The sequence below is a fragment of the Ctenopharyngodon idella genome, chromosome 13 (assembly GCF_019924925.1).
Source record: "Ctenopharyngodon idella isolate HZGC_01 chromosome 13, HZGC01, whole genome shotgun sequence".
In the NCBI taxonomy this organism is placed as follows: domain Eukaryota; kingdom Metazoa; phylum Chordata; class Actinopteri; order Cypriniformes; family Xenocyprididae; genus Ctenopharyngodon; species Ctenopharyngodon idella.
Genome location: NC_067232.1, coordinates 24609713 through 24633904, shown reverse-complemented (window position 1 = coordinate 24633904; position 24192 = coordinate 24609713). Strand labels below are relative to the sequence as shown.

Here is a 24192-nt window from a genome sequence, read left to right as displayed (position 1 = left end):
TCTAAAGCATTGAATCGGCCCATCACTAGATATTGTTGAAAAGTCGTTATTTTGTTTTGTTTTTTTGGCGCACAAAAAGTATTCTTGTCGCTTTATAATATTAAGATAGAACCACTGAACTCACATGAACTCACATGAACTGTTTCAAATATGTTTTTAGTACCTTTATGGACCTTGAGAGTTTGAATGGCTTTGCTCTCAATAGATGCCTCACTGAGCCATCGGATTTCATCAACAATATAATTTGTGTTCCGAAAATGAACGAAGGTCTTACGGGTGTAGAACGACATGAGGGTGAGTAATAAATTACATTATTTTCATTTTGGGGTGAACTAACCTTTTAAGTAGCTATAGGTTATATACGTTACAACCGGGCTTTAAAAAAAAAAAAGATAAAAATCCAACCACAAAAACGCCAATATTTTGCTTGTGAAGGGAGGTCGCGTTTGTCTGAGGTAAGTAACCATAGCAACCATAGCAAGCACAACAGTAGCTATTGCCATCATTTGAACACATGATCATACATTATTAAATGATTAAAAATAGTAGCCAACAAACTGGTTTGTTTGCCGTCTTTAAGGTTAGTTAACTGTGTTAGGGGAGGCAAAAGATTCTACAGGAAATTGAGAGGAAATTACTGACAGAAATTCCTTTAAAAAGCTCACTGAACAATTCTCTCTCTCACACACACACACACACAAACAATCAAAAATTACACTATAATAGGCTAAGTTTACCCCCTTTATACACAGGGTTAAGTATGGTCACAATCATCTTGGTGCAGCGCCTCTGAAAATGTCGCATTTGTCACTTTATTAATCCCCAACAACAGCAAAACTAAGTAAAGGTCTCATAAATCACCGCTTGATGTGAATTCTCTTAGGTAGAGCAGTCAGCTCTTTTCCTACAGGCAGTTTCTAATAATTCCCGGAACACTGAGAGCGTCGGTCTCACTCAGCAGAACGCTGGATGAACACAGCAAAGCGGCGGTGCCGCAATCAGCGAAACCCCGCATTCACCATTCTCATCCACACCGCGTCTGCTGCCTGACAGAAACTATAGGCTCAAGCTATATGCTTTTGTCTAGACAACAACTGACAACATACGTTGACGCTTTCACTTATCGTTTAACGAATCGCTCGAAAAAGGTTTGATCATCTTTAAGCTCCAAATCATCGTTTGGTTATAAACCGAGCGTTCGCACAATGGTTCTGCTGCATCGCCGCCGGAGAAAAGAAGCACTGGTTTGGCTGTTGCCCGGTCTGCTTGGAGTCTGGTAAGTTTTCGCTTCAGAGGGGACAAAAGAAACAAGGGGTGCAATCAATATGACTACTAAAATAGCCTTTGACCGACAACACACACTTTTAGAACAGCTGGCGTGATTCTGTAACGCGAAGAGCTGCAGAACGATTTAGTTTTACGCTTTTCTTGTGGCACATCAAATTCATCCACCTAAACATTTCTACATATAACTGTCAATCACGACACGTGCTGTTGTTTAGCCTACATTTGATAATAATCATACAGATTGTAAGTGACAGTTTTGCTCAGGGCATTCGTGTTGATCTCGTCTTTATAGCGAGGACGTGCAATGTCAGTCTACAAACAACCTTGAGGACACTTGCATTCAGCTGCAATTCAACAAACAACACCCCAAACTACATTGCATTACATTTCGTCTCATCTTGTAGTCAGATTGGAAGGTTATGTCTCAATTTCTCCATTGTAAATGTAAATGTTATGCATAAGTTGTAGTCCACATTAACACTTTGGTTTCCTTCAGCTGATTTTTGGCAGCTCATTCAAGGTATTCAATGATATGTAAATGTGCTTAATAGAATAAGCATAGGCTACTTGGTTTGTAAGATTACATTCCTCTCATTTACACATGTGAAAAAGTGACTTGTAATAACCATTTCTAGTGTCTCATTTATGGCCGAAAATGCTTTTTTCTGTTTTATTTAGGCCTTTGTTATAATTGTGTATTTGAAAGGGTTATAAGATCATGTCTCAGAGGCTCACAAAGGTCATTCAGATGCTATATTGTGTCCAGACAAAATGAAATTCTGCATTTGAGGAAAATATTCCGTCTCTGTTTTCCATTGACAGCCTGCTTTTTAACTGCTCAGCGCTCTGCCTACAGGGATCAATAACCTACATTCTGTCCACCCACCTGGGTCTTATCCACAGGGATGCTTCATATTGATTTTTGTCTTTCATTAGTTGTATATGTATGGGAATGTACCATTTTTTGTTTTGTTTATAGACAAAACACATATATAAATCACAATTACTAGGTACTTTTTGAGGATACATATATTTAGACCATTCAGATGTCAACACATTTTATTATTTCATGTCATATGTAGATGAATGACAGAACACTACACATAACTGAATGAGCATTTCTGATGTAGGCCATATCTACTGTTTAAACAAACACAATAACAGGCATGAAGATGGTTGAATCTTGAGACAGACTTTGTATTAAGTGTCTTTAACCAATGCTGGGTTAAATATGGACAAACCCAGCATTTGGGTTGTTTTAATCCAGTGTTTGTGTTAAATGTTTGACCAACCTGCTGGGCAGTTTTATTTTACTCATCTATTGTTTAAAAAAATACTATAAGGCTGGCTTAAAATGAATCCAAAATAGGTTGGAAATTAAAAACCAGACACATAATTACTAGAGGCAACAATAATAATAAAAAGGTGAACATTTAGCAATTTAATAAAATGTTAATGAACAATTTGGTTCATTTTAAGCGAGCAATATAGTAATTTTTAAATAATAGTTGAGTTAAATAAAACTCAAAATAATCAAAACAACCCAATTGCTGGGTTTGTCCATTTTTAACCCAACTTGGGTTATTATTAACCCAGCATCATCCTAATTCATTTAAATGGTTGCACTTTATTTTACAGTACATGCATTTACAGTGTACTTACCTACAAAAGTACTGGTTAATATAAGGTAACTACATGGGTTAAGGTTAGGTTTAGGAGTAGGTTCAGGGTTAGTACCTAGTTATAGAAAGACTGTTCACTCCTCTTAGTTATGAATGGGAGAAACTGCATACTCATACATGTTTATACGCTTAGGACTGCACATGCGCATTGGCTCATCTAGCCTAAAAAATAAGCTTTTTTAACGCTATTTGAGCATAAGACATAACATTTATGGGATTACAAATGTCATAACCTGTGCTGATTTGAAATGTTATTTAATTGTGAGTTGCAGTTTTTGAGATTTCAGGATTACCCCATTCAAATAGATAGGACTTGGTCTTGGATGCCCGAAATAGCTGCCTGGAGGCGTTGCAAATATGGCCGCAGATTGAACATCGAACTTTCTTCCAAAGGGACTTTGTTATTACCCAGTTATTGTAATAACTATAATAAGTATGTACATGGGGAAAAGGACTATAAAATAAAGTGTCACCATTTAAATTAATAATTTGCTTCAATGCACTTAATTGTGTACATATAGGCAGACATGATTTTGCATTGTGCTTATAATTAAAAATACCTGCAGCTGTAATTCATTTTTAATTAATCTAACCATAACATGAAACCTGTCCCTCACTTTACCACCTCAATAGCTGCAAAACAGTTTTGCAAAACAACAGTGGAGTATAGCACAAGTACACTATACTTATTTTTATTTATTTTTTACAAAAGTACATTAGTTAAACACACCTAATATAAAGTGGGTCCCAATCTTGTTTTGAATGTTTTTCAGATTTCCCAGGTGGCTGAAACATCTTGATAGATTTCATGCCTTTTGTGCAGTTAGTTTTTATGGCCTGCATCTTTGATGCACATCACCTTCATTTCTCCAAAGCAAAAGTCTGAAGTAGTGACATCAGATGAGACCCAGTCTAGACTATTCACGTCCATGGGAAATGCACACATCTCAGTCTGTTCCTGCAGATATAATGCACCAGAGAATAAATTTAGAAGCCTTTACATCATATACACTGCAAGAGAGCGAGCGAGAGAGGGAGTTGTGGGTGATAATTTAAACCCCTCACCTTCAGCTGTTTCCTCCCTCCACTGGCAGGACACATCTTCATTAATCACTGCATTCTTTTATTAGAACCTCCTCTTTGTATCTCCAGCACTGTGTTAATTTAAAAAACTCTTCTCTCATGCTGCCATATACATTTACAGTCACTGATGACTTCTTTTATCTGTTCTTCCTGCAAAACTCTCTCTTTCTTACTCTGCCTGTCATACTATAGCTCTTTATATCAGTCGCTCGCTCTTTAGATTTTAAGCTTCTAATATAAACAAACTTCTCTTTTAACTATTCTCTATTTTAAATTGCTCTATTGTTTGCCTCTCTGCTGTCTGTCTACTTATATTCCCTCTGTTTGTTTCTGCTTTCATGACAGCATGGCATTTGGCCCAAGCAAAGCAGAGGAGGAAGATTATGAGGATGTCCCCATAAATAAAACATGGGTTTTATCACCAAAGGTCTACGAGAGCGACGTCACCCTTATCCTAAACAAATTACTGCAAGGTTATGACAACAAACTGAGACCAGATATCGGAGGCAAGTCACTTTTTGGTTATCCAGGCCCACACAGAATCTATGCCCACAAATCGACACAAAAATTGGCACAATTCCTGAAGATTCTGTCTAGGCCTGTTTATGACCCTCAAACACCGTGTTAAAGCTTAATGGATAACTGCAAAATGTTAATAATTATAAGATAATGTCATCATTATTATGAAGCCTAATGTAGAAGAACACACTGTGACAATTAAACCCTCTGAGCAGTTCAGAGTTTCTACGTAATCATCATTTTTAAGATACCATCAGCATTTTTGTAGTATTAAATGAAGTGTTGTTTGGCTTTAGGATTTTGCTGATGTTTTTCTCTTCGCCAGAGCTGTACAAGTCACTTTATTCTCAGTACATCAGTGTTCTGGAAGCGACGCAGCTGACTAGAGTTCAGTTATTTAAGAGGATTTATCTCAGTGGTGTTCAGGTACAATAGACCCAAATCACTATTGATCTTCCTTCTTTATCTGTGTTTCATGTCTGAGATAGAGGGAGAGAGTGTAAGTATGAGAAGAACGCAGTTAATCAGCGTAGAGCAAGTGCTGAATGATTGCAGGTGAACTTGCAGTGTTTGTGTTATTTGTCATGTCTCTGTGACTGGATTTCCTGTGACAGAAATATTTTTTGAACCCGCAAGGATGAGGATTCAGGCAGCTTTGAGTAATTTGTGTGGCTGTTATAGGAAATGTGATTACGTTTGCAGCCCATTTCACTTCTGTGATGTGTTGTATTTCTGAGTGAAACAGGATATTCAGCGAGAAAATTTGATTTTATCCACTGATTGGGAATTGATTGGATGGTTACATGTTAGGATGGAGCCAGACTGAATGCGAGTTTGCTAAAAATAGCCATTTGGCTATTGGTGAACATTATTCAATATTCAGTAGTGATGCAGAAAGAGAAAGGAAAAAGAGGACGAGCGAGATATTAAATGATTTAAAGGGATAGTTCATCAAAAAATGAAAATTATCCCATGATTTACTCAACCTCAAACCATCCTAGGTGTCTCTCTTATTTCAGACGAACACAATCGGAGTTATATTTAAAAATATCCTTAGTCCTCCAAGGTTTATAATGGTTGTGAATGGAGGGCCGCGTTTCGACTTGCACATTCTGCGTACGGTTGTCCGCCGGAACCTAGTTGTTTGAATTTATAAAGTTTTAAATATGGATATTTTTCTTACAAAAATGCATCGCTTTGCTTCAGAAGGCTTTTATTAACCCACTGGAGTCATATGGATTACTTTTATGATGGATGGATGCATTATTTTTGGCTTCAAAACGCAGCCCCCCCATTCACAACCGTTATAAAGGATATTTTTAAATATATCTCCGATTGTGTTCGGCTGAAAGAAGATAGTCATATACACCCAGGATGGCTTGAGGGTGAGTAAATCATGGGATAATTTTCATTTTTTGGTGAACTAACCCTTTAAGATTATAAAGACAAATTTGTTTCCTTTGGAATAACATGCACCGATGAAAGAATTACAATAGAGATGTGCATTAAGTAATGTTTTGATTTTATGAAAGTAATAGAACAGCAATGCTTTCTAAAATGCATGCTGAATACATACTGTAAATTATATACATCTTTGATTAAATTACTTAAAGGTGCAGTTCTGCTAGCCTGCTAGCATTGAAAGCATACGATCACACCCTTCCTTCAAATCGCCATCCAAAGCCACGCCTCCTAGCAAACACTTTCGGCAAAGCGTCACAAGAGACGGCGTTAAACTACCTCATGTCTCAAAGTACATAACAGTACAATAATAATGAATGTAAACAACTTAGGCTCCGTTTACACTAGTGTGTTTTTGTTTTGTAGTTTTGCTACAGTATGGTTACGCCTGTCATTTACACTACGCTGGTGTATTCGAACCTCGAAAACGGAGACTTTCGAAAACACTGCAGACCTTGTTTTAGTTTGAAAACGCGGGGTTGCATTTCAGTATAAACGGACCAAAACGGAAACTTTTGAAAACAATGGCGTGGCTGCCTATGTTTGCTCTGCATATCCTTGACGACCTTGTAAACAATAACATGGAGACTGAACTGCAATCTTTGCTGGCTTTGTTGTCATTTTTAGCAGCCATTGTGCAGTTAAACTCAGCATTTTTTTTGATACTGCAGCTGCCTACATGCACAAGAGTCAACTGTTTACATTACACGCATGCCCAGTGTGCATGAACGGTCATGTGACATGCGTTTTCGGCCGTATAGTGTAGACGGAGATCGTTTCTGAAACGCTGTGGAAACGCCAGTGTAGACGAAGATCATTTTCATTTTAAAATGAAAATGCACTAGTGTAAATGGGGCCTAAGAGATGGCAACCCGTGACGTTCTAACCGGAGCTGTTCACATCCTCAGGCCCCGTTTACACTAGTGCGTTTTTGTTTTAAAACAGAATTTTAAAATGAAAACGATCCTCGTCTACACTGGCGTTTCCACAGCATTTCAGAAACGATCTCCGTGTACACTACACGGCCGAAAAGTTTAACTGCATAATGGCTGCTAAAAATTACAACAAAGCCAGATTGATTCGGTAGGAACTGAAATAGTGACTTCTGTTTGTTTGCATTGCTCCGTGACTGAGGTCTGTCTACATCAAAGACTATAGAATAACACAAGACGCGTCACTCGTACTGTTTTGAATGGGAGAAAGTGCAACGTGCAATATGGCGGAATAAGTCTCGCCTTCTAAATAAGAGTCAATCACCGACTGGTAAAGTCATCGCGTCACTGCAGCGGCCGTTAGAAGCTCCGGTTCCTATAGAAACAGTCAGACGCGCGCCTCCGAAATTAGGCGGAAGAGACGCGCATTTAGGTCTGCGCATGTGCATTAGCTTCATCCAGCCTAAAAAAAAATACCGTTTTTTTGTCATGATTCGAGCGTTTAGAAGACAAATTATGAGACAGTTGTTGTCAGAATTCATTGGTGATTACAAATTTGAAATTTAACCGAAAGCTTGGCAAACAGCTTTAGAGAATTTGATGTTTCCCCATTCAAAAAGATAGAAGCTGCACTTGGATGCCTGAGAGGCGTTTCAAAGATGGCCGCCGAGTGAAATGACTTGTCTTAAAGGGACTTTGTCTACATAAACTCTGCATAGCATTAAACGCGCTGATGACGTATGATGTCTGTGCGAACAGGGTACGCGAGGGTATGTAAAAGCATACGTTGACAGGAAGGTAGGACATCGTATTATTACATTCGGACCGAATATAGTGACTGGATTTACATTTTATGGTCCTACTCCTTCCACAGATGATATATATTTATAAAAATACATTTACACTGTTAAACAGTGATTACTATCAGGATATGAGGAGACTTTTAACCAGTATAAAAAAAAAAATTCTGTAGAGAATCACCTATTGCACCTTTAAAAGAATGCATTATTGTACTGTTTTGATATTGTAACTGATTTTATGTATTTTTATCTTTTTATTTGATAGTTGTGATTATTAATGTAATTTGAATATATATTTGTATTTTAAATTATATTCCAGTGAGACCGACTGTGATTGAGACGGCAGTGTACGTGAACAGCATAGGCCCGGTAGATCCCATCAATATGGTGAGCAGAAATGTATAATACTACATTATTTTCAGAGCTTTAAACAAAACAGACACTGTAAACAACCTGTTTAGATCCATTTCACGACCATCATACTCAGTCACAAGCAATACCCACACAATTTCACAGTTACAAAGGCAACTGTAAGGCTTAAGGCTTTTACTTTTTTAGGAGTACACCATCGACATCTTCTTTGCTCAGACGTGGTACGACAGCAGACTGAAATTCAACAGCTCAATGAAACTCCTCATGCTCAACAGCAACATGGTGGGAAAAATCTGGATCCCTGACACGTTTTTCCGTAACTCTCGTAAATCTGATGCCCACTGGATCACGACACCGAATCGCCTTCTGCGGCTCTGGAGCAATGGAAGAGTGATGTATACTCTAAGGTGTGTCTGCGATTAACATCATGAGCCGAGTGAATGCTGTTTATGCGACAACAGTATGTGTCCTTGTATTCCTGTCCCGTAACATTTGCTTTTGTACAGAATTACACCCACTGTCTGTTGCAGCACGTTTAAGCCATTACATCGGATTCACATATTTATGTCAGGGACTGTTAAATCAGACAGAGGGTTTGATCTCTGATGTCGTAGTACAAATATCAAAGCCTGCACAAATGCACTCAAAAATGTCACAATCAACATTTTTTGTTTGTTTTGCTATTGTCTATTATTCTTTTTTGTTAGGTTGACTATTAATGCGGAATGCTACCTTAAGCTGCATAACTTTCCCATGGATGAACATTCGTGCCCTCTGGAGTTTTCAAGCTGTAGGTGTTAAATTCTTATGTCAATCTGTCACTCAGCCTCAGTCCTGTCCTGAGTACTGCTGGGCAGCCAATCCCCACACATTGCCTCTGTCAGCCAACCATGCATTGCCAATATCGGCCAAACAAACCTTAACATTACAGCTGGCCTGTAGCAACTACCATCCTCCAACCTTGGAATGAGTGAGGACAGAACCCATCCTTCTCTAGCCCCCTCTCCAACCCCTCTCTCCTCTTCTTTCCGCCACCCCTCCATCCGTTATTAGCACCATGCCTCAGCTTCTCATTTGTCATCATCCACTGTGGGCATGGGAAGGGCATGCCCCGCTTTCCACTAACAGAGTGCTACTCAGTGCCATTCTGCCATCATTGTAACTTTGTCATTTACATACTGAAATGAAAGGTCACATGCAATCTGGTGGATGTGTTTTTGTTTTGTTTTTTCCCATTTGCAGATGGGTATCCAAAGAATGAGATCCAGTATAGATGGCAGCGTCGTTCGGTTGAAGTTGCAGACCAGCGGTACTGGAGGCTTTACCAATTTGCCTTTGTGGGCCTACGAAACACTTCTGATGTGGCAAACACTCAGTCTGGTATGAACATACAGAATAAATTACAATAAGATTATTAATAATAGTAGATTTGAAGTAAGTATTAATAATAATAACATCAATAAATAAGCAGATATTAATAATAATAATAATAATCATCATTAATAACAGCAGATTTGCAGTAATTAAACAACAGCAATACACAAGCAGTTATTATTAATTGTATTGTTATTCATAATAGTAGATTTGGAAAATTAATAATAGAAAGATAAATAGAATTTTATTTTATGTGAATGAGCAGTTGTTAATAATTAGGATGGGTAAAAAATATCGATTTTATCGAGAAATATCGAAAAAAAAATAGCGATTTCTTGATTTTAATAGATTCTCATTTTTACAAAACGATATCGATTCTTGAATTCCAAGAATCAATTAGTCTATCCTGTTTTCTGTTGATGAATGAACCGAACGTTGTATCACGCCTCCCATCCAATAAATTGCAATAATCTTTGTGCTTTGTTACTTTTGATATGAAACAAAGTCTCAGATTTTTAAAATGATGTCCATTTTATTATGAAATTCAAAAAATAAATACAGTTTTGGCGCTGTTTAATGTGGTGTGACAGGTCGCTGTAGACTTAGTTCAAGAGAAGTGGACTCGTGAACTGATCATCTCCAATGCTTTAATACCATTTACAGCGTGAAATAAACATGAATGAACATCTGAACTGAAGGTATGTTAAGTTCAACTTATCCGTATCATGTCTCAATCGGTGTTTCAACCGTGGAAAGACGTCAATAAAACAGCTTATAAACAATGTCACGTGATGTTACATTTACCTCCGAAAAACCATATTCAGCGACCATAAACTTGCTAGTCAGCTAGAAAAATGAATTATAGAGAGGAGCATTTGGCTAAATATATGCACCACATTACATATTTATTATAATTTTTTAAATGCTCTTCAATATTTAATGCATGTTGGAGTAAATCCATCAAGTTTTTATGACAGCCACCATTTAAATGTTTATATTTCAAAAAACGAATGAGGGTAGAAATATGATAATGTAATTGTAAACTTAGTATTATAACTTTATTATTATGAAAACTTCCCTGAGTGTAATTTAAAGGGTTAGTTCACCCAAAAATGAAAATTCTGTCATTAATTACTCACCCTCATGTCGTTCTACACCCGTAAGACCTTCGTTCATCCTCAGAACACAAATCGAGATATTTTTATAAAATCCGATGTCTCAGTGAGGCCTGCATTGACAGCAAGTTAATTAACACTTTCAGTGCCCAGAAAGCTACTAAAGACGTATTTAAAAAACAAAATAACGACTTTATTCAACAATATCTAGTGATGGGCGATTTCAAAACACTGCTTCATGAAGCTTTACGAATCTTTTGTTTTGAATCAGTGGTTCGGAGCGTGTATCAAACTGCCAAAGTCACATGAACCATTGAAGATTCGAAACATTTCGAAACACTTATGACGTAACAAAGCCTTGTTTACTGAAATCACGTGACTTTCACGTTCCGAACCACTGATTCGAAACAAAAGATTCGTAAAGCTTCATGAAGCAGTGTTTTGAAATCACCCATCACTAGATATTGTTGAATAAAGTCGTTATTTTGTTTTTTTGGCGCACAAAAAGTATTCTCATCACTTCATAACATTAAGGTGAAATTTGTGTCAATACCCAGTCCTAATAGTTATTATATTAGTAGATTTTGATTATTATTTTTTAAATAATTTTAATATATATTGCATAATTATTGTAAGTTAAAAAAGTGTCTAAAATGTATTGTCTCATATTAATAGGAGAATATGTGGTTATGACTATTTTCTTTGACCTGAGCCGGAGAATGGGCTACTTCACCATCCAGACCTACATCCCCTGCAGTATGATTGTGGTTTTGTCCTGGGTCTCTTTCTGGATTAACAAGGATGCTGTACCTGCCAGAACATCTTTAGGTAATTTAAAATGCCTCAGAATGAATACAAATTAGTAGGAGCATCAATAATATTTTATAATATTATGTGAATGTATTACACATGTTAAAATGAAAAGGAAATGCTTCAGTGTGGTGCTCAACTACTGTGCATCATGATTGGCTTAGGAATCACAACTGTGCTCACCATGACAACCCTAAGCACCATATCGAGGAAGTCCTTGCCGAAGGTGTCGTACGTGACAGCCATGGATCTATTCGTGTCTGTCTGCTTCATCTTCACCTTTGCTGCTCTTATGGAATATGGGACTCTACATTATTTCACAAGCAATCGACAGAACAAGAAGACCAAATCAAGCCATGCACAGGTGAATGAACTTCATTTGTTATTAAAGGGCTTATTAAAGAAATTCTGAATAATGTGCTGGTGGCTCTTTTCCATACAATTATAACTAATGGGAATCTGAGCTTTTAAAGGGAAGGTTCACCCAAAAATGAAAATGTTGTCATTACTTACTTACAATCTACAATCTACTTACCTCAAATTTGTATGAGTTTCTTTCTTCTTTTGAACACAAAAGAAGATATTTTAAAGGGGTGGTTGATTATGATTTCACTTTTTTAACTTTAGTTAGTTTGCTGTTTGAGCATAAACAACATCTACAAAGTTACAATGCTCAAAGTTCAGTGCAAAGAGAGATATTTTCTTTTAAAGAATTCACTGTTTAAGGACTACAACAAACGTCTGGTAGGGACTACAACGAGCTTCTTCCCGGGTTAGTGACATCACAAACACCAAAATTTACATAAACCCCGCCCCCGAGAACACACAACATAGGGGGTGAGGCCATGTTGGGCTGCTTTAGAGAAGAGGAAGAGTTGATGTAGTAGAGTGTTGCCGTCATTTTACGCCAGACTGCTTCACAAACGAGGGTCAATTCAATGCTAGTTGATGAGTTGAATCAACTCTACAGCAACTACATAAATGTATCCACTAACCATTTAGAAACATCCAGATGCATTCAATATGTTGTAACTTCTTCCTGAGTCTCTCCATCAGTGTCCGACTCCGGTTTGAACAATATAAGGCTGAACACCGTTACTGACAATCCTCATTTTGGCTGCGTGAGATTCTCCAGCTTTGTTGTTGTTGAGCAACCGAAGCGTGAGCTGTTAAAGCTCCGCCCTCTTTTGGAAAGCAGGCTGGGAACAGCAGCTCATTTGCATTTAAAGAGACACACACAGCAGCTTATTTGCATTTAAAGGGGCAAATTTGACAAGCTATAATAAATGATCTGTGGGGTATTTTGAGCTGAAACTTCACAGACAAGTTCTGGGGACACCAGAGACTTATATTACATCTTGTAAAAGGGGCATTACTAATTGTAATATTACCAAAAATTATAATCATAACCTTTATCCTCATACCAAAATCCCAGATGGCCAGATTCATCTTTTATAAATCGTTAAAATATTAATGTCTGTGACGCTGTGAGCACGGAGACTGTTGTGTAGACCGCAAGTATTTTAAATGTTTAACTTTTTAAAATGTTCAATGTTTAATATGAATAAATAGCGCTCATAAACGGCTGTCAAGATGGCATTCTCAAGTGAAACGAGTCGAGGCTTAGACCCAGAAACGGCGTTGCTTACGTCACGACTTAACAAACGGATAGGTCCCCTTTAAAGAATGTTGGTAACCAGACAGTTGATGGCACCCAATGATTTCCATAGTAGGAAAAAAAATACTATGGAAGTCAATGGGTGCAGTCAACTCTCTGGTTACCAACATTCTTTAAAATATCTCATTTTGTGTTCAACAGAAGAAAGAAACTCATACAGGTTTGGAAAAACATGAGGGTGAGTAAACGATGAGAACATTTTCATTTTTGGGGTGAACTATCCCTTTAAGCTTCTAAAAGGATCACCATAAAAGTAATAAAAAATGTGGTCCATAAAACTTGCGTGGTATATTCCAAGCTTGTGAACCCATATGCTACCTTTTGCATGATGAAATGAAATGATCGTTGAGTCAGTGAATTGAATTTGTGAACCAAATCAGTGATTCACAAGTGAATCACAGACCATTTGTGTGAATGATTCACTGCTACTTCTCTCATGAACACGCTAAGGAGAGCTGAAATGTCAAAATTTTCTGTGAATAATGACGTAAATCTGGTCTGTTCCTCACACAAATTCACTTTTTTGTAATGGTGATTTTTACTTTAATTATATTAAAAAGAATGGTGAGGATATTATTTAAAAAAATAAATAAAACTAAGTCACACGAGGATGATTAATGTCAAAATCTTAAACTATGTTGCTTAGAACACAGAACAAGTAATTAAGCACATAGCTGATCAATGATATGTACATTTATAGTACTAAGAAGCTTACTAACGTCTTCACAGCTCAGGTTAGAATAGGTCACATTGTACTTTTGTTTGCAGTTAATTGAGTGTGCTGTGCAGCAGCTATGGCATTTTGCTTTTGTACCGCACACTGTTTTAGCAATGAAGCGGTAGTGACCTTGCTGTTCCTCTGTGTAGAAACCCAGCATGGTTAACATCAGACCAGGGACATCTCTGCTGCAGATGAACAATATTGCTCCCTACCATGAGGATGATGATTATGCGTATGAATGTCTGGACGGGAAAGACTGTGCCAGTTTCTTCTGCTGCTTTGATGATTGTCGCTCCGGAGCTTGGCGTGAGAACAGAATGCATGTCCACGTCTCCAAAATCGACTCCTACTCCCGAATATTCTTCCCAACCGCCTTTGGCCTCTTCAATCTTGTCTACTGGATTGGATATCTGTATCTTTAAAGATGCTTGGCAAGTGGGAGAGGGACTCAGTTCTAGTAATATTCGCAAATCATCTGTAAATTCTCCATCTGCTAAATCTGGCAGCATAAATCTTTGAGAGAAGGGGACGTGTGAGGCTTGAGTTGGATGTATTAATACTTAATGTGTCTTTAATTGTACATGAGATGTGATTTATTGCAGGATTTGAATCTTAGAAGGACAATGTATTGATGCCAAGAGAAGGAAGGAAATGCTAACAGTTCGATTGTTCATCAACTACACACGCCATATCAAACAGATCTCATCTACGTTGCCTAGTTTAAAATGATCTCTTAAATATCCACCAAAATATCTGCAGAATTTTTTTTGAACTGCAATATTAGCATCACTAATGCAACTATGTTAACTTCAGGTTATTATCTCTCTGGCTGAAGCATAATATGATTATTTGCAATGAAAAGTAGATATGATATTAGTCGTTTCGGATACTAATTTATAGCTAGCTACATGTCAGAAAACTAATATTTACATATGATAATCTCTGTTTTTATTTCAAACTTAAAGTAGCTACATTTCTGTGTGAATTACCTGCATTCAGTTGAGTACTAAACAAACCAAAGCATAGATATCTGAAGGTTACATGAATAGAATTTTGTTTTCTGCTCAAGAATTACCCAGAAGCCATTTACCTGGAATTAGCCTATAATTATACTGTGAAATGTTCTTGACTTGAACTAATAAGCTGTCTCTGCAATAGATGAAACAAAGAAATGCCAATGTGCCCAAGATAAAAGGGTTCATGTGTTTTTTTATATATCGAACAAAAGGAACAGAGCAGCCTTTACAATGCACAAATGTTCAGTGTCCTTTAGTACAAATTAGAATTCATCACTCTCTTGCGCATTCAAGACATCTCCTTGCGAATGGCTAGATTTCTGTGAGCGTAATTGCATGACTCATCTGAGCTCCTACGGCTAATCAACCCATATTTGGAAACCAGTCTGATGGACTTTCTTCAGCAGAAGAGCTCTAGACAGACGAGTATCAAATCTAAAGCATTTGAAAACATACAGTCTTCATAACACAAACCATGGATGCCTTCTCTGTTGGTAATAGTCTAAATCAAACAGCCATTTATTATGGATTTGTCTTACATTAGATTTAATCTGATCTCAGAGTAGGGTTGTGAGAAGTACCGCCTTTCGGTACCAAGTCGGTACTGAAATTTTAAAAATGTGACGATACCAGCATTTCCCCCTAGCATTTTGAGCACCGTTGAGTGGATTCTTAAAGAAGAGCGTGAAGAGCATCAAAGATGTCTATTATCTAGGGCTGCCCTCTAATAGTCGACTAATGGTTCGTTCACACAGAAGGCGGCGTCTTTGCGTCTAAAACGCGAGACGCAATGCTCAGGAATGGTTTTTTCAAAAAAGCACAGAACACGAGGGTCTTGAGACATGCTTTTGAGACATGATGCAATAACAAACAAATAAAACAGCTACTGTAAACAAAAGCTCACAACGCTTGCCCCGCCTCCGAGTTCTTCTGATTGGTCCACTGTTTTGGAACTGACATTGATTAGCGGCACTGCGTGTAAAAGTTGAAATTCTCATTTGTCGTCTTAAAATGCGCCACTCATGTGCGAGGCTCTACAAAAGACGCGGGACGTCCTTTTCGCTCACCAGCCACTCTGGCTAGTGGTTTTCCAAAGTTACTAGCCACTCAGCACTTTCACTGGCCACAATTTTACTGTTGGGAAATTACATTTTATATGATTAAAGTTGACTTTGGCATGGTTAAATTACTTGATTTTGAGTCATTTTACTTGATTTAGAAGATTTAAAACCCTTTCAAACTTTCAAATGCAGATTGACCACCTAAATCAAGACTACATTGTATATCAGCTGATATGTAGCCTACAGGTGGGCAAGGGGTGGGCAATATGAGCATTGGCTAATATGATAAATTCTAAGTTATTTTTGTTAGGCTATATAAAAGAACAAAGAAGCAAATTACAAAAACAATAGTAAATTTTAAAAAATCTTTTTTCAGATACAGTAGGTTTATTTAACATGTATACATTTATTTAACATTTTTTGTTGTTTGATTAACATTAATGACAGACAGGTATTTAATTGGGCTGCTGAATGCATGGACGTAATATACTGACACATATCCAGTTATTACCCACCTGTTTACATCCACTTAAGCCAAAACCGACTGTATTCACGCGAGATACTCCACACGACGGACATTTTGACATCTGTGTGTGCATGTATTTGACTATTCAGGCGCAAGGAGAACTGATCGCGCGCGCGACAGAAAGAGAGATCGCACGCGAGAAAGCGCTTCTGTTGTGTGTCATTCAGCACGATTCCGTCTATCCTGCCTTCACTAACAGCAAGTTAATCGATAAAGAATTGTAACGTTAATTGAATTGTAATTTTGTGATATGACGATCTTCAACGATCTTAAGCTGAAATTAAATTCAACCCGCCAAAGTGGCTAGTGGGAGTGGCTGTCTTACCCGCCACAGCTGAAATCTGCCCGCATTTGGCGGGTTGGCGGGTGTTAATGTCAAGCCCTGTGGCTTATCATAAGAAACATGTAAGTAGTATCAACTTTAGATGGCCGCTTGCTTTAACGTTAACCTAGAAAAATGTGGGCTATTCAAGTGTTTGTGCGGAGTGTGAAAGCTGAATAGTAGCGCACTTACTGCATGACGGCTAACATGGAGGCGCCGGTGCGATCACTTGCACTTAAAATACTCCATTATTTTTGAGTAAGAGTAATGCATCTTTTGAATTTGTGAATAGTCTACTTTTATTTGCGTGCACTAACGATAACAACAAAACGTTGTGCTTTTGTAAAATAATGAAAGCAAACAGGGTGCGATTTCTGCCGTCTTTCTCTGTGAACTTGAGCGCGCCGAAAAAAGAACCGACACTCCATGTAAACTTTCCTCACACAGACATGAAAAATATATCTATAGAAAGTGAAATGTCTACTTTTAAATGAACCAATTGAAATGGAAAACAAATATTCTTTGATTACATAATCCGTATGAAACGTGCATATAGGCGCGTCCACTACTGAGGAGATGACGAGTCAGCATCGTCAACTTCATCACTGCAGCCAATACAGAAAACACTAGTTTATCAATTAATTATTAAAATGTTAAAGCAATCTCCCTGCTGTTTTTCCCCGACGCATTCATAATCATTACTTCTGTCGGTGCGCTTGAATGCTAATTAGGCTATGAAGGCATAAAAGGCTATTTATTATGATTTATATGGTTTATTAATAAACGTGCGATTTGTCGACTAATCGCTTAAAATGAACAACTACTAGTCGACCAGAAAAATCGTTAGTCCAGGGCAGCCCTACTATTTACAACATGTTTTTGAAGTGTATATCACAGACATATCTGTTGAGCAGATGAACACAATGGCCAATCAGAGGTTAAGAGTCCACTCAACAGCACTCAAAATCTTAGAGGGAAATGCTGGTATTGTCACATTTTTTAAATTTCAATACGAAGTTGGTACTTTTCACAACCCTATCTCAGAGTCCTATTCGATTTGAGAAACAGATGAACAGAGAGCGAAAGTGCCGTGTCTTGACCCGACTCTCAAAAGTCTTTCTCAATCTCCTGTTGTGCTTTTGGCTTTTGCTTCTTTTATTTATTAATGCTTCCATGTGGTTTGTCTTTTGCTGGATGTTATCTTGATCATATACTGCTCTGTTGTCTCCCTTTTTGAACATCTGTTATGTACTGTGTTGTGCCCTGTAGCTCAATATATTCTATACATTGTCTTTCATAATGACAGCCTCACAGTTTCAGACTCATGCAACAAGAGCAACCGCCAGATGATAGTAAATATACAGACAAAAAATCTATTTATATTTTTGTATATAAATAGATGGTTATGACAAGAATATCTATTAAACACAATCTGTTTCAGACCTTTAATAATACAGTTCATCTGTGTGAGCGTGTGCATGTGTGTCTGTACGTGACTCCGTCTCCCACCGTTCATCTCTGTGCGCTCTGCTCTCCACTCAATCTAGGTGATGTTGTCGTGTCTTCTGTAAGTGCTAACCTTCATGCTATTTATGTGTTCATATGTTTTTGTAGCTCTGAACACTGTGAGTAATAAAACAGTGCCTGCAAAAAAATTAATAAAATTCTACGCTCTCTCAAACTCTGTTGATGACTTCACATCTTATCAAAATCCCAAAGCAGTAAGATAAAAAAGATGAATGTATTTTCCCTCAGGCGGGCACTCTTCTAATATTGCTTTGTTAATACCACAATTAGCTTTATAATTATTGCCACAAGTGAACGAGCATCAACATTTTCATAAGCATAAATTTAATTTCAGGCATTTATGGATCTTAATTGTTATTTTACACATGAATGACGAATGTAAGATAAGTTACTCCATCTTAGGGACCACATGACTAAACACTTCATATATGATATATCTACAAAATTAAAAAAGTGACTTAAAGGGCTAAATCACCCAAAAATGCAAATTATGCCATCTTTTACTTACCCTATGTCCTTCCAAACTGGTATGAGTTTTTTTTTTCTTCTGTAAAACACAAAATTAAAATTTCTGGGTAAACTATCAGAAATTAAAATGAAATTACTTATCATTTACTCAACCTCATGTCATTCCAAACCCATAAGAACTTCATTGATTTTCAGAACACAAATGAAGATCTTTTTGATGAAAACTGTCCCTCCATTGACAGCTACACAACTGACACTGCGACGCTTCAAAAAGTTCATAAAGAGATCGTAAAACTAACCCATATTAATTGAGCGGTTTAGTCCAAATTTTCTGAAGAGACTCGATCACTTTACACGATGAACAAATTTAATTTAAGCTTTTATTCACATATAAACATTGATCAGCGAACATAAACAGAAGCTCAACTGAAACTGCTTGACACGTGAGAACAAACCTCTCCCGGAAGCTCAAACGTGTTGCGTAACACAAGAACGAACCTCACGTGCTGCGTAACACATAAGAACGAACCTCATTGGTTCTTGCGGAAGCTCAAACGTGCTGCGTAACAAGAGATCAAACCTCACGTGCTGCGTAACACAAGAGAACCAACCACATTGGCTCTTGCGGAAGCTCAAATGTGTTGCGTAACACGAGAACGAACCGCATTGGTTCTTGCGGAAGCTCAAACGTGTTGCGTAACACGAGAACAAACCTCATTGGTTCTTGCGGAAGCTCAAACGTGTTGCGTAACACGAGAACAAACCTCATTGGTTCTTGCGGAAGCTCAAACGTGCTACGTAACACGAGAATGAATTCAGTGGTTCTTGTGGAAGCTCATACGTGTTGCATAACACGAGAACGAACCTCATTGGTTCTTGCGGAAGCTCAAACGTGCTGCGTAACACGAGAATGAATTCATTGGTTCTTGCGGAAGCTCACACGTGTTGCGTAACACGAGAATGAACCTCATTGGTTCTTGCGGAAGCTCACACGTGTTGCGTAACACGAGAACGAACCTCATTGGTTCTTGCGGAAGCTCAAACGTGTTGCGTAACATGAGAATGAACCTCATTGGTTCTCGCACACGTCAAGCAAACACGCTTGAGCTTCCATTTACCACAACTGATGTGTAAGTTGATGAATGTTTATATGTGAATAAAAGCCTAAATTCAGTCTGTTCATCATATAAAGCGATTGTTTCTCTTCAGTAAATTTGAACTAAGCTGCTCAATTGATATGGATTATTTTTAAGATTTCTTTATGAACTTTTTGAAGCGTCAAAGTTTCAGTTGCATAGCTGTTAATGGAGGGTTTAATTGTGTTCTGAAGATGAACGAATGTCTTAAGAGTTTGGAACGACATGAGAGTAATTAAATAATGACAGAATTTTCATTTTTTGGGTCAACTACCTCCTTTATTTAGTGATTATTTGTGAAATGCTTTTTACTTCTCACACATTTGCTAACTTGTGTTTATTGGACAAATGACTCAGTTGTCACAAAAATAGAAAGCCTTTTATTTGTGAGGGAAGGTCCGTTCTCTCTTTCACCCTAACTTCACTCCCTCAGCTCTTTTCTTTAAGTTCTCTCCCTTCTTGACAGTTTAAACACACTCTATATACTTTCCTTCCATTCCCAGGTAGCCATTACAGGCTCTGTGATTATCTTACTTCAGAATGAAGACTGCTGTTTAACTGTATGGGAATAGAACAAAAGCCTGCCGTCATGAGGATAGACAGTGGGCTGAAGGATGAAGAGAGAACTAAAAGATCATTTTCCTGAGAGTTTGGAACTACAGACCATTTTTAAGTCAGGTCTCTTCTCTATATGCTCAGCTATGATAAGCTCTATCCTTATCAGTGCACTGCGAGACGGTTTTGGTTTAACAGTGTTGCTCTTCTCTGCTGAGTAATTGTTTTGTAGCCTCTCTACTTATCGAATGCAGCGTCAGAACTGAAAGATGTGCTGCCTAGTGTACTGTACTGTGAATGACACAAAATAAAAAGGTATACAGGACACAAAGCTGAGAGAAATATGCTTGAAGAGAAGAAAAGAAAAATGTTTTAGCTGAGTGAGATATTTGCATAGAAACTGTCACAAATCAATATCTCCTTGCAGCAACAGTAGCTAAAGCAGCATGAATAAACCATCTTAAACAAGGTGTTGTTCAGTACACACTGCAGATGGTCACGTTATGAATTTTTTATGTCTCAAACTGTCCTGTACCCGCTTAAAAGGATGTGCTTGTTTCTTCCATACATGAGGACATCAATGCATTTCAAATCCAAGCAACTATTCACCAATATTTCATGAAGAAAAAGTATTTTTAGCATGAATACAGAGACAGAACTGAACTTTTAAGACGTAGCGAGTCCGAGTGTTTATAAAGAAAGGAACGCAAAAACTGCGTTAACTGGCCCAAAGATAACCTTGCTTAAACTTCAGTAAACCCATTGGAAAACTTGATAAAAAAGCACTTACCATTGATTATTTTACGAGAAAATGAGCCCTCGCCGAGTCGCCGTCTAATTATGTACATCACTTATTGCGTGCTTGCGTAACTCAGGATCCGCACATATCTAAACGTCCACACACACTATAAAGCAATTTGATTGGCTGATAAATCTGTAAATCTGTACTGTAGAGGGATTCACTTGTGATTCTGAAGACTCACACATATATAGTAAATGCCAATGAAAAAATTCTGATCATTCTACTTCAAGAAGAGAGGTTTAACTGCAGTAAAGATGGCGTTATGACATTCCAGATTGTCCCAGATTCCGAAGACTATTGGACAATGGCCTGGTGTCAAGAAGGCCAGAAAAGAAGCCACTTCTCTCCAAGAAAAAACATCAAGAACAGACTGAAATTCTGCAGGAAGTACAAGGATTGGACTGCAGAAGGTGCAAAGTTATTTTTGCGAATGTTTGGGAATTCTGCCCATAGACTGCTATGCAGGGCTTGACATTAACACCCGCCAAATGCGGGTGGATTTCAGCAGTAGCGTGTAACACAGTCACTCCTACTAGCCACTTTGGTGACTTGAATTTTATATATAATATATACATTTTTCAATTGTAGCCTTTAAAAGGCATCTGAAATTTCAGAAAGATAAATTTTTCAATACATATCGATATTGAAACGCTTCCAATACTCATTTTCCGCAGAATATATCACGATAACAGCTGACAGTGAGTTCACTCACAAACCCGCCTCCCCTCACTCACTTATTTTATTTGCTACGGATGAATGTTGTTGTTACAGGGCTTGAATTTGTCCTGGGATTGTGCATATTGCGCATAATTTTACTTATTCCCACAAATTTTGTGCTCACACCCAAAGTGTGCACACATAAAGCCGCCTCTCAGTACTAAATTGAGTTCTTTTTCGCTGCTTATTGCACTTAAGCAGTCAAATACATACAAAATAATGTCAAAATGCTGGTCTTGTCAAATATTCACGTAAACAGTCAGTTTTAAGTGAGCGTAAACAGTTGAGAAAGAAAACGCATGTGTAATTGTATAATGGATCTGTGGATCAAGTCTTAAAGTGACAGCAGCCTAATATACCTGCTGCCGAATTATGAGAGAATATTAAAAGTATCTATATGGCAGTTTTCCCCATGGCATCGAATGTCAAAACTGTTGCCATTGAAAATGCTGAGTGGCTAGTAACTTTGGAAAACCAAAGTTGTTGGTGAGCAAAAAAGTTAATGCCAAGCCCTGCTGCCATGAATAAAGAATGGTATCCAAACATCCTGCAAGAGCAACTTCTTCCAATGACCCAGAAGCAGTCTGGTGAAGATTCGTGCATTTTCCAGCATGATGGAGCACCATGTCACAAGGCAAGAGTGATAATGAAGTGGCTTGGAGATCATTACATTGAAATTTTGGATCCGTGGCCAAGCAACTCCCTGAATCTTAATCCCACAGAGAACCTTTGGTCAATCCTCAAAAGGAGAGTGGACAAGCAGAAGCAAAATTTATGTCACTGCCAATACTTTTGGCAACGGCTGTAGTATTGGGGTAGTACTGGGGTAGTATTAGCCTCACTGGCCAAATTTTCAAATCACAGGGACATTGTGAACATCAGAGAAGCAAAACTTTCATCTTTTGATGAAATGTTTCAAAACATCCAAAGCAAATTTCAGGGGTCTTGAGAAGCCACAACCTTCTTCGTACTACATAAAGTGAGACTGTTTATGTGCTAGTTCGATGATGAAAGCTTTGTTTGGCTGAATTCCTCTTGCCCCCCACACATCTGTGCGGCGATCACACACACACTGAGCACTGTGGGTGGGCTTTCCCTTTCCACTTTACTCCACTTATCCTTTTGAAGATGGTACGCAGAAACGCTTGATGAGAGAGAAGAAAGGCGCAGTTTAACAGTTCTGACAGCAGACCAGAAAAGAGGAGCGATGCCCACTAATGAAGGAGAAGATGAGAAGGATGTTATTTAGGGAATAACTAATCATGCCATGACGAGTCTGTACAGCAAGACCTACGCTGGCTTTTTTTACCCAACATATACCTGACAGCATATGTTGAAAGCACATATTTGCAAGAGCATATTAATGTCTATGTTTGTTTATGCAATTATTTGTCCTTTATGAATTGAATAGTGTGAAGCTCAGTCTAAAGAGGGCAACAGCACTCACTTTTGTAAGAACAGGCCAAGAGCTTTACAGCTGTTGTAAATTTGATATGTGATCTATGTTATATTTTACTAGCACAGGACATAAATCATGCAAGAATGGCTCTTATCATTGAAATAATCCAAGGATGGAGGCTAATGCTAACACATAATCACAGTTTAGTATTCCATAATCTTTGTTGAATCCCCAAAATCATTATGATACAAGTGGGAGTCTGAATAAGTTTGCTGGTACATGCATTACAGAATGTAATACTATATGTCTGTTACATAACATGGTGTGTAGAAACTCTCACGACGAGGAATAATACTAGAAGGCAGACTTTCATAACAAAATACTCAGGAACCAGGAGAAACACAGGAGAAAAACACATTACCATCAAACGGGAACTGACAGAGACTGAGGGAGAAAACAGGGTATATATACAAGAGACAAACAAAGGACCTTAACAAGATAATTAACAAGACACACCTGAACTGAAACTCAAATCAATCAGTTACTATGACAACTAAAGAGTGGCGGGAAAAACTGAACAAAAGGAAGACGTGACTAATGAAAACAAATTTTAAACATGTACAAATAAACCAAACATGTGACATTACTCCCCCCCCTCCTTGAAAGGCACTTCCTCACGCCACAAACTGGGGTGGGAGGGTGGGTGCCCTGGAGGCTGACTAGGAGAGTCTTTGGCAGGACAGGAAGCCTCCAGGGCAGTGCCAGCAGCTCAGGGAGCCAGGGCGCAGCCGGCAACTCGGAGCCAGGACGGAGCCGGCAGTTCAGGCGG

General features: G+C 38.1%; 1 protein-coding gene across 2 annotated transcripts; it reads left to right on the top strand.

Annotated features, from left to right (window-relative positions):
• The first annotated feature begins 853 nt into the window (after positions 1 to 853).
• Positions 854 to 18440, top strand: gabrg1 (gamma-aminobutyric acid type A receptor subunit gamma1). Of its 2 annotated transcripts, XM_051916152.1 has the most exons (9): positions 854 to 1276; positions 4398 to 4558; positions 8084 to 8151; positions 8323 to 8543; positions 8844 to 8926; positions 9379 to 9516; positions 11301 to 11453; positions 11600 to 11799; positions 13981 to 18440. In XM_051916152.1, exons 1-9 carry the CDS (start codon positions 1206 to 1208, stop codon positions 14254 to 14256), a joined length of 1371 nt encoding a protein of 456 aa, XP_051772112.1. In that variant the 5' UTR covers positions 854 to 1205; the 3' UTR covers positions 14257 to 18440. The 2 variants fall into 2 exon arrangements, with proteins under 2 accessions (XP_051772112.1, XP_051772113.1); XM_051916153.1 differs by lacking the exons at positions 854 to 1276; positions 4398 to 4558 and adding an exon at positions 4574 to 4997.
• Positions 18441 to 24192: the final 5752 nt, after the last annotated feature.